Source organism: Myotis myotis, unplaced genomic scaffold (assembly GCF_014108235.1).
Source record: "Myotis myotis isolate mMyoMyo1 unplaced genomic scaffold, mMyoMyo1.p scaffold_m19_p_16, whole genome shotgun sequence".
NCBI classification, from domain to species: domain Eukaryota; kingdom Metazoa; phylum Chordata; class Mammalia; order Chiroptera; family Vespertilionidae; genus Myotis; species Myotis myotis.
Window position 1 is genome coordinate 6,573,473 of NW_023416320.1, and position 11,809 is coordinate 6,585,281.

General features: G+C 41.0%; 1 protein-coding gene across 4 annotated transcripts in view; it reads left to right on the forward strand.

The window, feature by feature from the left end:
- SLC26A7 (solute carrier family 26 member 7) overlaps positions 1 to 6,679 on the forward strand; it is a 53,700-nt gene extending 47,021 nt beyond the window's left edge. For 3 of the 4 annotated variants that reach the window (XM_036337680.1, XM_036337679.1, XM_036337681.1), the window contains 4 exons: positions 2,100 to 2,203; positions 4,055 to 4,109; positions 4,208 to 4,320; positions 5,666 to 6,678. In XM_036337680.1, the coding sequence (XP_036193573.1) occupies positions 2,100 to 2,203; positions 4,055 to 4,109; positions 4,208 to 4,320; positions 5,666 to 5,701 (308 nt within the window). In that variant the 3' untranslated portion in view covers positions 5,702 to 6,678. Of the gene's footprint in view, positions 1 to 2,099; positions 2,204 to 4,054; positions 4,110 to 4,207; positions 4,321 to 5,665 lie in introns of all 4 variants that reach the window. The other variant, XM_036337682.1, reaches the window with a different exon arrangement.
- The last annotated feature ends 5,130 nt before the right edge of the window (positions 6,680 to 11,809 follow it).

The following is an 11,809-nucleotide window of genomic DNA, read 5'->3' on the forward strand; positions in this document are numbered from 1 at the left end:
GTGTGTGTATTATGAGACTAGGAGATAAAATGGATAAATACAAATGTTTATCTTTGCTTGGGATACGTATTTTTCTTTTTCCTGTGATCTGGATTCACTGTTATCTCTGCTAATGAGCAGGGACAGGTTATATTTGAGAATATAAATAAAAGCCCTTGAATAATAGAGGTAGGTCCTCTGTTTAATTCGGCAAATAGTTCATGTTAGTGATTGCTGGTGAGAGGTCAGTGGATGAACTATATTGTGATCACTTCCCATTTTGTTTAAGGTTCTAATTTGCCATTTTATTTATTTTTTTAAAATATATTCTTATTGGTTTCAGAGAGGAAGGGAGAAGCATGGCATGCAGTAGATGCTCAATAAATGTTGGTTGAATAGGAACAGGAGGAGTTTTAGATCTCAGTCTGTCATCAGTGTTCAATTAAAGCTATCCATATGATTGGAATGCTTAAATCTCCATATCATTTCTACTTTTTGAAAGTATATATATCCTTCAAGACTACTTTTGCATGCAGTCTTCTTAATCACTCCAAAGAGACCTCCTTTCTTGTAAATTCCCATCCTTTTTCTTTTCATTTTAAATCACTTTATTTATCTTTGCCACTCATGGGTACACTCCTAGAAGGAATAGGACCTTCCTCACATCTGTACCATTCATTACATTTGAAAAAAAATTTTTTTGAACATAGTATATACTGTTATTTTCAATTCATAACTATTAATGTAGATCTAAAGGTGAAACTTGGAAACAAATTCTCTGCCTGAATAGTAATTTTCAATATATTAAAACCACTTTGTAGCATTTATCCTTTTCCTATCAGTTACTATTATACACAAGTGTTCAGTATTTATTTTATATTTTCCGCTTGCCTGTATTTTCCTCTAAGCAGCAATTTTTTTTTAAGCAGCAATTTTTTAAAACACACAATTTCCTTTATACTTCCTTTCAAATGCTCATTGAGATTCTACCATATTCCCACTTTGCTGTAGCTACCATAAGGAGAAAAACCATGGGCATTTTAAGTGGCAAGTGATTCCAATGAAGAATTCATTTTTAAGAGAACTTCATAATAATTAGTCCATTGGGACATACTTGACTGACTTTGTCCTCTTATGGTGAGAAAACCTTAGCCTCCTAGGTCTGCTTGGAGAGCCTCATCACTCCTTAGAGCAGTGGTTCTCAACCTTCTGGCCCTTTAAATACAGTTCCTCGTGTTGTGACCCAACCATAAAATCATTTTCGTTGCTACTTCATAACTGTAATGTTGCTACAGTTGTTATGAATTGTAATGTAAATATCTGATATGCAGGATGGTCTTAGGTGACCCCTGTGAAAGGGTCGTTCGACCGACAAAGGGGTCGCGACCCACAGGTTGAGAACCACTGCCTTAGAGGGACCTCAGATGGGGCCTGTCATTGTTTTGGAAGTATGTCATTTCCCACGAGGAAAGTGTGGCCCTTAGGACATCAGTGACAAAACGTCACGAACTCCTATGCAGAAATGTTTATTTTTCCCAACAGGTGCTTTCAGAGGCAGATTTCCCAGGAACCCACTGAAACCTAATTTTCAGGGCCCCTCCTTCAGAGCCTTCCCAAGGCCAGCAGACAAGCTTCCAGGATGAATATTTTCCTTAAAAGTCTGACTCCAAAATTGTGTAAGCTCCAGGCACAACAAAACAGGCTCTCCCTCTGGCCACACCCAGAAAGGAAACTGTGAGGTTGTGGAAAGGAGTCCTCTGCAGAATGGCTTCAGGCTTCGGTTCTAGTCCGTTGGCACTAACTGGCCAGATCTTTTATCAAAAAGATTGTTAAACTCCTGAGCTTCAGTCCATCTATCTGCGGAATGACACTGATAGTTAACCTCTCCCCATCTTCCTCTCTGAGTTACACAGTAACTACCTGAAATAGCCTCTGAATAACACAAAAGCAAAGATTTTGGAAATAATGAGCAATCAATTGAAAATGTGAAGATTAAAAAGTGTTTGGAATTAGTCTCATGAAACACGAGGCCGCTGTTATTGGGCCACTTTTCAACAAAATCAGTAGCAGAAATCTCGAAGAATCGTCCTAACCCAAGTCCTACTATGTTCCTCCCACAGAAGAAGCGTCACAGCCCTGCCCAGAGGAGAGGGCGTGCTCCGTAGTCCTGGATTGCAGCGGGTTGGCCTTTTTTGACTCTTCTGGCGTCTCCGTGCTGGTTGAGGTATGGACACAGGGTGTGTGTGGACTGAGCCCTTCCTTTCCCTTCAGTAACCGGGTTTCCACCTTCGACTCTCAGCTCTGTGGTCTTGACTCTGCTTGTTTCAATTCTCACCTCACCCACTCTCTGCAAAGGACATAGACCTTGAGGCAATCGTTATTTCTTAAAATGGAAATAATATCATTGCAACTAGGATATGTCTTCATTGCAGCCATCCTGAAAGGAGGTCACCGTAAAGGGCCACAGAGTCTCTTCAGCGTGAATTTCTTCTGCTATTTATTTATTTATTTATTTATTTTAATTCTTTATTCATTAAGGTATTACATGTGTCCTTATCCCCCCATTCCCCCCCCCCAACCCTCCGCTCTTGCCCCACCCACCCAAGTGTCTATGTCCATTGGTTAGGCTCATATGCATGCATAAAAGTCCTTTGGTTGATCTCTCCCCCTTCCCCCCTCCCTACCCTACCTTCCCTCTGAGGTTTGACGGTCTGATTGATGCTTCTCTGTCTCTGGATCTGTTTCTGTTCATCAGTTTATGTTGTTCATTATATTCCACAAATGAGTGAGAGCATGTGATATTTATCTTTCTCTGACTGGCTTATTTTGGTTAGCATAATGCTCTCTGGGTTCATCCATGCTCTTCTGCTTTTTAATAACATTTCCTGGATTGCTTTCTTAGCTGCTTTAGCATAAGAAACATTCTCCTAGGAGTTAGAGGTTGAAGCAAATGGAAAGACTTCTATTTATTTTTATACTTAGGACACCGGAGAGGTCAACAAACTACAGATTATGTCTATCAGCATCCACACACCACCCATGGCACTGTGTTTGTGCTTTACTGAGCTTCAGAAAAAGTCAAACACTGTCAGGTCACCTTGACTTAATCATTTTACCTTATAAAAGCAGGAACTATGTATTCCATGGCCAAGTCTCAGTTCATGTATTCCTTATTTGTTTCATTGTTTGTGTGTGTGTTCATGCTCAGAGCAATATATCTCGTAGTCTGCAGTTCTAACACAGACCTGGCTACTGCTACAAGAACACAAGGGAAATTTTTGGATGTATCATGCATAATCTTAGAATGTGTTTAATTGCTGCTTTCTATTTTATATGTATGATACGTCACTATTATGTTACAAAATCCATCCTATAGTTACTAAAACTTCTAGATTTACTGGAACTGCTGGGCTGATTTTTGTCTGGGTGAGTTTAAGATCAGGGTCTTCAATATCTTGTTCCTATTTGAGCTTTTTATTTTTATTTTTTTTATTTTTTTTAATTTGAGCTTTTCTTGGACTTAAATGAAGCAAGACCTTACAGTGTGGCAAGCACATCATTTAGGATCTCTCATCTTGATGGATCCTGAAAATGGAAGTAGGACAATCGAACTTGGTTTCAAGTATAGTGGGGTTCTCAACTTACCATTCAGGGGTGGGATTTCGAGAGTCCATGAATATGCACAATTGTACAAATATTAGTCAGCTGTTTTCATCACTTTTATAAATGGGTCCTTAACTTCCAATAAAAGAAGGTTGAGAACAATTTTATATAAATCTTATAGGGAAGAAAAGGTAACTTTTAAAAAAGTTTTCATTAAACCAAGTGGAAAATGTCAGCAGACAAATGTATTTGCATTAAAGGTAAAATGCCCTGATGCATTCCTCTTTGCTAAGACAGTCTCTTGCAGAAGCTTGCCAGGGTATGCCCGACTGTGCAGCAATACCGCCCTCTGGTGGTCTGACATAAAAATTGCTTCTTTTTGCTGGAAATTGTCCTCGCTCTTGAAGCCTTTGTTGTCCCCTCTTGCCGGCTACCCTGCATTAACTGTGGTATCCTATTTTAATTCTTCCAGGTTTACAGGGACTGTCAGAGCAGGAGTGTGGATGTATCATTAGCCCATTGCACAGGTGAGAAACGGAAAGTCCTTGGCTAACATGACTCCTCGAACAATTGAACATGATCCCAGCTGCTATGTACACCTTACGTCGCTTGTGCTTTCTTGTAGCTTCCTTGGTAAAAGCCATGCAGTACTTTGGAAACCTAGACTCAGAGGAACCAATTTTTTTTAAATCAGTATCTGCTGCAATAAGTGACATCCATTCGAATAAAGTGAGACAAGTAAGTCGTCCTGCTACAGTTATAAGAAAAATTAGAATGTAAAATCAAGGGCTTTGTATGTTTAAATATTAGCTCATTATTCCATTGGCATCTAAAACTCCATTAAAATGTGGCCCCTCAGAGGCCTCTATCTCAAGTAAAGAAATGTTTCCATTTCTTTTTTGACCAGTTATGAACATTATCCAATAATTTAAATTTTCTAACAGTATCATGGCATAGAGGATTTGGTGAGCACCTATTCAGTACAGACTGCTAGCTTGCAGAATAAATGCTTCTTTCTTGCAGGATCCACTATCCTTGGAATTTGAATCTACCTCTGTCAACTACCAAAACTCTAAACATAGCATTATAGCTTTTTTCCTGCTCTGATGCCCTTGACTCTACAAATATTGCCATCTTTGGAAACAGTATCTAGAAAGCCCAGCACTCACGCTGAATTATCCAAGTTATCCTCCAAATACTGGGCTTTATGATTAGTCTTAGGACTGTTCCTAGAGCTCTGATTTCCTGTAATTTTTCCTTGATTTTAAATCACGTTGCCTTTTCTCATCCCTAGACTAGAATTTGATGCCTCCCAGAGTCGTTCCTATTATATTCTATCAGAGTATGTATTTACAAAATAATAACATGACTACTACTATTCTTATTATAATGACCTCCTAACATTCATCGATCGAGGAATATGATAAGAAATTCACCCATATTAATCCAATAAATTGGCTACGAACTTATGAGGAAGATACTATTATTTAACCTGTTTTTTTAGAAATGAGGAAACTGGGTGGGTGGGGGTGAAGGGAACAATAGTAACAGTATGGTGATTAATGGGGGAAAGGAGGTGGGGTGGTGGAGGAGGGTTTAGGGGGGATAAATGGTGATGGATGGAGACTTAACTTGGGGTGGTGAGCACACAGTACAGGGTACAGATGATGTGCTGTGGAATTGTGCACCTGAAACCTGTATAATCTTGTTAACCAGTGTCACCCCAATAAATTCAATATAAAGGGAAAACAAAACAAAACAGAAATGCTCCATCTGGGACATGTGGTGAGAAAGAATAAAATTGTTTTATCATGATGTCCTCCCAAAAGAAATAAAGAAATAACATGTTTAAAAAACAAACAAACGAGGAAACGGAGGCCCAGGGAATTCTACCATTTGTAAGTGATGGAGCCGGTTTCAAAGTCAGCACTCTGGTCCTGGCCTTGGAGCTTTAAACTGCTAACTGATGCCCTCTAAACATAGCAGGCTTTTCTTGGCGTGGCTGGGAGCGTGCCTCCATTCCGACCGTGGTTTTGTTTAACTGGTCAGCAGCATGTGCTTACTGCTTCCTTTTCAATTTCAGAATCTGAGCAAGCTCAGTGAGCAGAGTGAAGTCTGAAGCCCCATGTGCTGCAGCACAGATGTTGCTTCAGCAACTGGCCTGCGGAGAGCGTGCGCCAGCGTTTTGCACAACCTGTTCGTCGTTCAGATCCTGCAGAGGACCTCTGCTGTGATCCATACAGTGCGACTTGTTAGCCACAGAGTCCTGGCCAAGATCTGCTAGCACTTTTTTCCCAATTTTTGTTAGTAAGCAGATTCACTGAGTAGGTTATTTTATAGTTATTTATAAAATGGGTATGCATTTAGTTTTGGTATACTGAAAGGTAAACATGAATGTATTTCCTTTTTTTCTGGTATTTTGTGTTATTTTATTTCTCTTTTGTTGTCAGTTAATTTGTAAAACTGAGAAGCATCTTGTCGCCAGAGACTTAGAACATTTGCAAACCATTTGTAAAAACCCAGGATCTTCTATAACTAATATACAAAAACAACGTAGCACATTGCCGTTTTCCCTTACAAAAAGCACACACAATTAAATATCTATTTTATGTGATGGGATATGCAATTTTATGTGATGTTATATGCAATTCACAGAAAATAAGTCAAACAAAAACAAATGACACCCTAGCAACCATTGTTCTCCATACCTTTGCATGCACGGTGGTCTTCAAGAATATTGTCAAGATAACCGATACCCCAATGGAACCAAGTTCTTCATGTGACTCACTTTTGCTCTGAATATTGGAAATGATTAGGAGATCGTAAGACCTGATACTCCTAATTTCCAAATCCCCACTGCATAAAAAATCTGTTTTCAGCTTAATTTTTATTGGAGCCCAAGAATGTGGAAGTTGCACATTCTATATTTTTTCACAAATATGATTTTTAGATGAGAAAATACCATGGGTAAGTATTTGTAGCTTTGTGCTTTTCTGATATAAGATTACAGTAGTTTGAGACTTTCTTATTTCAGACATAGTCAATCCTATCTAATAAAGAGGGAATATGCTAATTGACCCTCACACCATAACAAAGATGGCAGAGCCCACAGCCAATAAGGAGGGAATATGCTAATTGTCTGCCCCACCCTCAAAGATGGCAGCACCCACAGGCACAAGATGGCTGACAGGGGAGGGCAGTTGTGGGCAATCAGGTCATCAGGGGAGGGCAGTTAGGGATGACCAGGCCAGCAGGGGAGGGCAGTTGGGGGGGACCAGGCTGGCAGGGGAGGGCAGTTGGGGGCGATCAGGCTGGCAGGGGAGCAGTTAGGTGTTGATCAGACTGGCAGGGGAGTGGTTAGGTGGTGATCAGGCTGGCAGGCAGAAGTGGTTAGGGACAATCAAGCAGGCAGGCAGGCACACCGTTGGGAGCCAGCAGTCCCAGATTGTGAGAGGAATGTCCGACTGTCGGTTTATACCCGATCCCACAGGCAGTTGGACATCCCCTAAACTGGCAATCGGACATCTCCCGAGGTGTCCCAGATTGGAGAGGGTGCAGGCTGGCCTGAGGGACACCCCCCCCCCAGTGCACAAATTTTGTGCACCGGGCCTCTAGTATAACATAATACACTTATCTCTATATATAGCTATATATGTATGTTTTTCTTTTCTTTTACTTTTGTTGTAGGAGAGCTTGGATATGTAATTATCTGTAAACCCACCAACCAGCAGAGTAATTGACAAGCCCCAGAGGCCAGGCTGATCTGTATGTGTTATTGTTTCATTTTTATTCATATAGTTTTATTCACATGTAATTACATTGGTGCATATTTTTATCCAGCAATTTGATTTACCTATTAAGAAGTCTCACCTTCGCCTGGCCAGTGTGGCTCAGTGGTTGAGTGTTGACACAGTGTGACTCAGTAGGTCACAGTTCAATTCCCAGGCAGGGCTTGATCCCCAGGAGTGGGCCTGCAGGAGGCAGCCAATCAATGATTCTCTCTCATCAGTGATATTTCTATCTCTCCACCTCCCTTCCTTCTCTGACATCAATTAAAAAAAAAAGAGTCTCACTTTCAAAGAGTCAGTGCCAAACAGAGTCAGGATACTAACTACAGTGAGAATTTCCCACTTTGTTTGGTGTTGTGGTTCCGTTTGTTTTGATTTCTTTTTCTTTTCTTTCTTTCTTTTTTTTTTAGAAGAAGAGAATACGAGGTTACTCCAAATTAGCTCAATGCTCTGTAATGATCTCTCCCAGAGTACTCATTATATAAAAGTCCTCAGTCATTTTCTATTGATTCAGCAACAGGAAAAAGGTTATTTCTGTCAAACTGATGTCCTTTCTGTCCTAATAAGCAAGACCAATCTCTCTAGTAAGCATAGAAAGCTGTTTAGTATTTTTTTTTTTCCTATTTGGGGCCTCTTTATGGCCACATTTAGAAATTGACTAATTAACAAGTCTATTAAGCATCTCTACTTAAGAACAATTATTACATTTAAAAAATGCTTCAAGAATAAAATAAATAAAAAATAAAACCAGAAGTTTATCCTTATTTCCTGTGCTTTTAGAGCTGCCTTTTTTGACCCATCTTGGTTTGAAGCAATTGCTGGCCTTTGTGAAGCTAGAGAAGTTAGGCAAGTCAGAGCCTCATTTAGTCTGTCATGTTTTCCAAATCAGCTTCCCTACTTAACTCCCATTGCTACACTGCCTTGCACCTTGATTTATATCTCTCGGGAGTTCCAAGTGCTCATGCTCTCTATTTTCTTAAATTTTAGGTAATGGCCCTATATTTAAGTAAAGATACCTTTCCTTAGGCTAACGAAGCCTGAGAGAGTGCAGTGAACACAAAGGCTGGGGTGAGGAAAGAAAGGCTGAGGATAAGGGCAGGTTTGCAGAGGCCACTGAGAGTCTGCGGAGAAGGTTGGCACGATGAACCCTCTGATGGTATGATTTCAGGAGTCTCTAGATGTCTCCTGAGTCCAAATGTTTACCTGGCCATTCTTTCTAGGGGCCTGAAGTTATCATTAGTCACTCGGGCAGGAGTAAATATTATAAGAAAGGAAAACACACATGCAAGCTGGCACCATGCATTGTGTTAGCCATAGGAAGCACTGGTTCATCCGGACAGCTTATAGAACACTGGCATCAAGGACCCAACACACCAAAGCACAGAAGACATTTGAATGAGGAAGGCTGGTTAGAAATGTCTTTGGGAGCTCAGGGCGCTGCCGAGGGTAAGGATGAGAACGGGGGTGTGGGCCCAGCTGGTGTGGCTCAGTGGTTGAGTGTCAACCTATGAATCAGGAGTTCACAGTTCGATTTCTGGTCAGGGCACATGCCTGGGTTTTGGGCTCCATCCCCAGTGTGGGATGTGCAGGAGGCAGTCGATCAATGATTGTCTCTCATTATTGATGTTTTCATCTCTCTCTCCTTCTCCCTTCCTCTCTGAAATCAATAAAAATATATTTTTAAAAAATGGAAGAATGGGAATGTGGTACTGGGAGGCGGGCTCAGGCCGGCATCCTAGGGAGGGCAGGGGTGATGTTTGGGATGCAGGCTGGCCGCTAGGCCTCAGGCGTTCCCTGGCTATCCAGTGTTCTCCTTGTCCCCACCCTGAAGACACAGGCACGGTGGAAGTGGGGTTTGTGAAGCTGAACCCAGTTTTCTCACACAGCGGCTTTTCCTTTTTCTGGGGCTCAGACCATGCCCTTTGCTGTGGCTCTAGAATTACAATTTGAGAATAGCAGTGTGACTGCCAAAAAAACCGGGATTGACATGTCACTTCTATCTTGTGTAAACCTTTTTTTTTTTTTTCCTTGCCCTTCCCCACACTGCTAATGAAAATATTGAGGTAGTCAAGGTCTCACTTAACACAGTAGATCAGCGGTTCTCAACCTGTGGATCGCGACCCCTTTGGCGGTCAAACGACCCTTTCACAGGGGTCGCCTAAGACTATCGGAAAACACATATATAATTACATATTGTTTTTGTGATTAATCACTATGCTTTAATTATGTTCAATTTGTAACAATGAAATTGAGGGTCACCACAACATGAGGAACTGTATTAAAGGGTCGCGGCATTAGGAAGGTTGAGAACCACTGTTAGAGGCTTCGTCAATGGAAACCAATCACATTGTGATACAGCTTTCTCCTAAGTCACAGTAAAATGCTCCATATAATAATCTGCACCACAATCGCCAGGTGTATTTGTGAAATATGCAGTTTCAAGCGCCCAATGCAGGAGTTAGTGGGTCAAAACCTCTTTGGGGTGGATTGAGGAATAGGGATTTTAAAACACCGCTCCACTTTAATTTTACACCCTGAAGTTCGGAATCACAGTCACAGAGGCTTTTTAGTCTGCTATACGAAGAAAGCCCCTGACCTCTCATTCTCAGCCACATATGTGCTCATCACCAGTTTTATTTGGCTTGTGCAGCAGTCACAAGGCATTATGGCTCCATAGTAGATCTGTGATGCTAATCTTAAGTGACCAGAACTAGGTGTGTAATCATATCATATGGCAAAGGACTATGTAAAATTCACCCATAGCTTTTAGTGAACATGAGTTGGTCGGAATCAGAAAATAGTATGTTTCAGAAACATACTATTCGTATTCATATATTCCTGAGTGAACTTCCCCAGACTGGAAGTTTGTGTTGATTATCTCTCATCATGGAACATGTCAGCCTCCTTCTTAGTTTACAAATGTTTACTGTCGCTGACCGATGGCAATGCAGTCACATAGGAAATGGTCCTGCCCTCCATGTTCTTCCTCACGGACATCTGTTAGAAGCACGCCCTACAAGGGAGAGATTTCCCTGCAGCCCGAGGCTCCTCAGGTAATCATTTTCTTTCAATGCCTTCCTTGAAATTGCTCATGTGATGCTAGCAGAGTGAATTCTAGTTAAACCTTTTATTGTGCACAGATGGAGCTGGGATAAAGGGAAGGTTTCAGCAATATCGCTCAGCTACTTTCAGTTTGAGGATTGAGGCTGATGCAAACCATCATAACTAGAGAGAAAATAATATTCAATTATGAATCACTGCCAGATGTGTGAATTCATGTCTTCAGGTTTCATTTTTCTGAAATATGCTTACTGTAGTATATTCTTTGTCTACTTTGTGAGTCTCTTTCTATGGGTAATGAATTTAATGGCATTAAATGTTCAGAAGATCCCCAAATTAAGAAACTATGGTTGCTGTGTCTGCTTAATCCCTTCACCTTTTTCACCCAGCCTCCTAACCAGGGGTCCTCAATCTTTTTAAAAAGGGGACCAGTTCACTACCCCTCAGACTGTTGGAGGGCCGGACTATAGTTTTAAAAAAACTATGAACAAATTCCTATGCACACTGCACATATCTTATTTTGAAGTAAAAAAAAAACAAAACGGGAACAAATACAATATTTGTATTTGCTTGTGGCCCGCAGGCCATAGTTTGAGGACCCCTGCTCCTAACTCATAGACAGACAACTGTATGGTAATTACCAGAGGGAAAAGGGGAGGCGGGGGGTAGAAGGGATAAAAGGGGTATAGATAGTGATGGAAGGAAACTTGACTTGGGGTGGTGAACACACAATGCGATATACAGGTGATGTGTTATAGAACTGAACACCTGAAACCTATATTATTTTATTAACCAATGTCACCAAAATAAATTCAATAAAAATTTAAAAAGAAAATATGTATTTGGACTTTCTCTCATAATCCAAAAAAGGAAGCAAGAAATTGTTCTAAAGGGAACTCATGTAGCAATGTTCTGTAACCCAAGTCCCAGAGCAACTGTGAGGGGGACTCACTGTGTGTCTTCCCAGGGCAAACCATCGGGTTAATGCGATGTGAGAGAGAGGGAGGGTAGCATGAAACCGGATGTGATACTTGTTAGAAAAATTCCTTGCAGTCTAAGTTAAAATGGAACGGTATCTACTATGTGTGATCCTGAGATCCTGGATCCCAACTTTGGTGCATTTCACAGACTACCAGGTGGTTTGGTAAACAAATGAGGTGCTGGAGGGTGATCCGATTTCTGTAGGTGTGTGTCCTTGAAAATTCCTAGCCTCTAGGCTGGGCCTCTAGTGCTGTCGGTCAATGCTTTCACTTCCCTGTGCTCAGTAATTTCGCCATTTCTGTTTTTCAGTATTTTAAACCATCATCATATTGTTAAGCCCATTTCTAAATCCCATTTCTAAGGATCTTCTACAGGTAACCTTGCCTAACCCCATACTC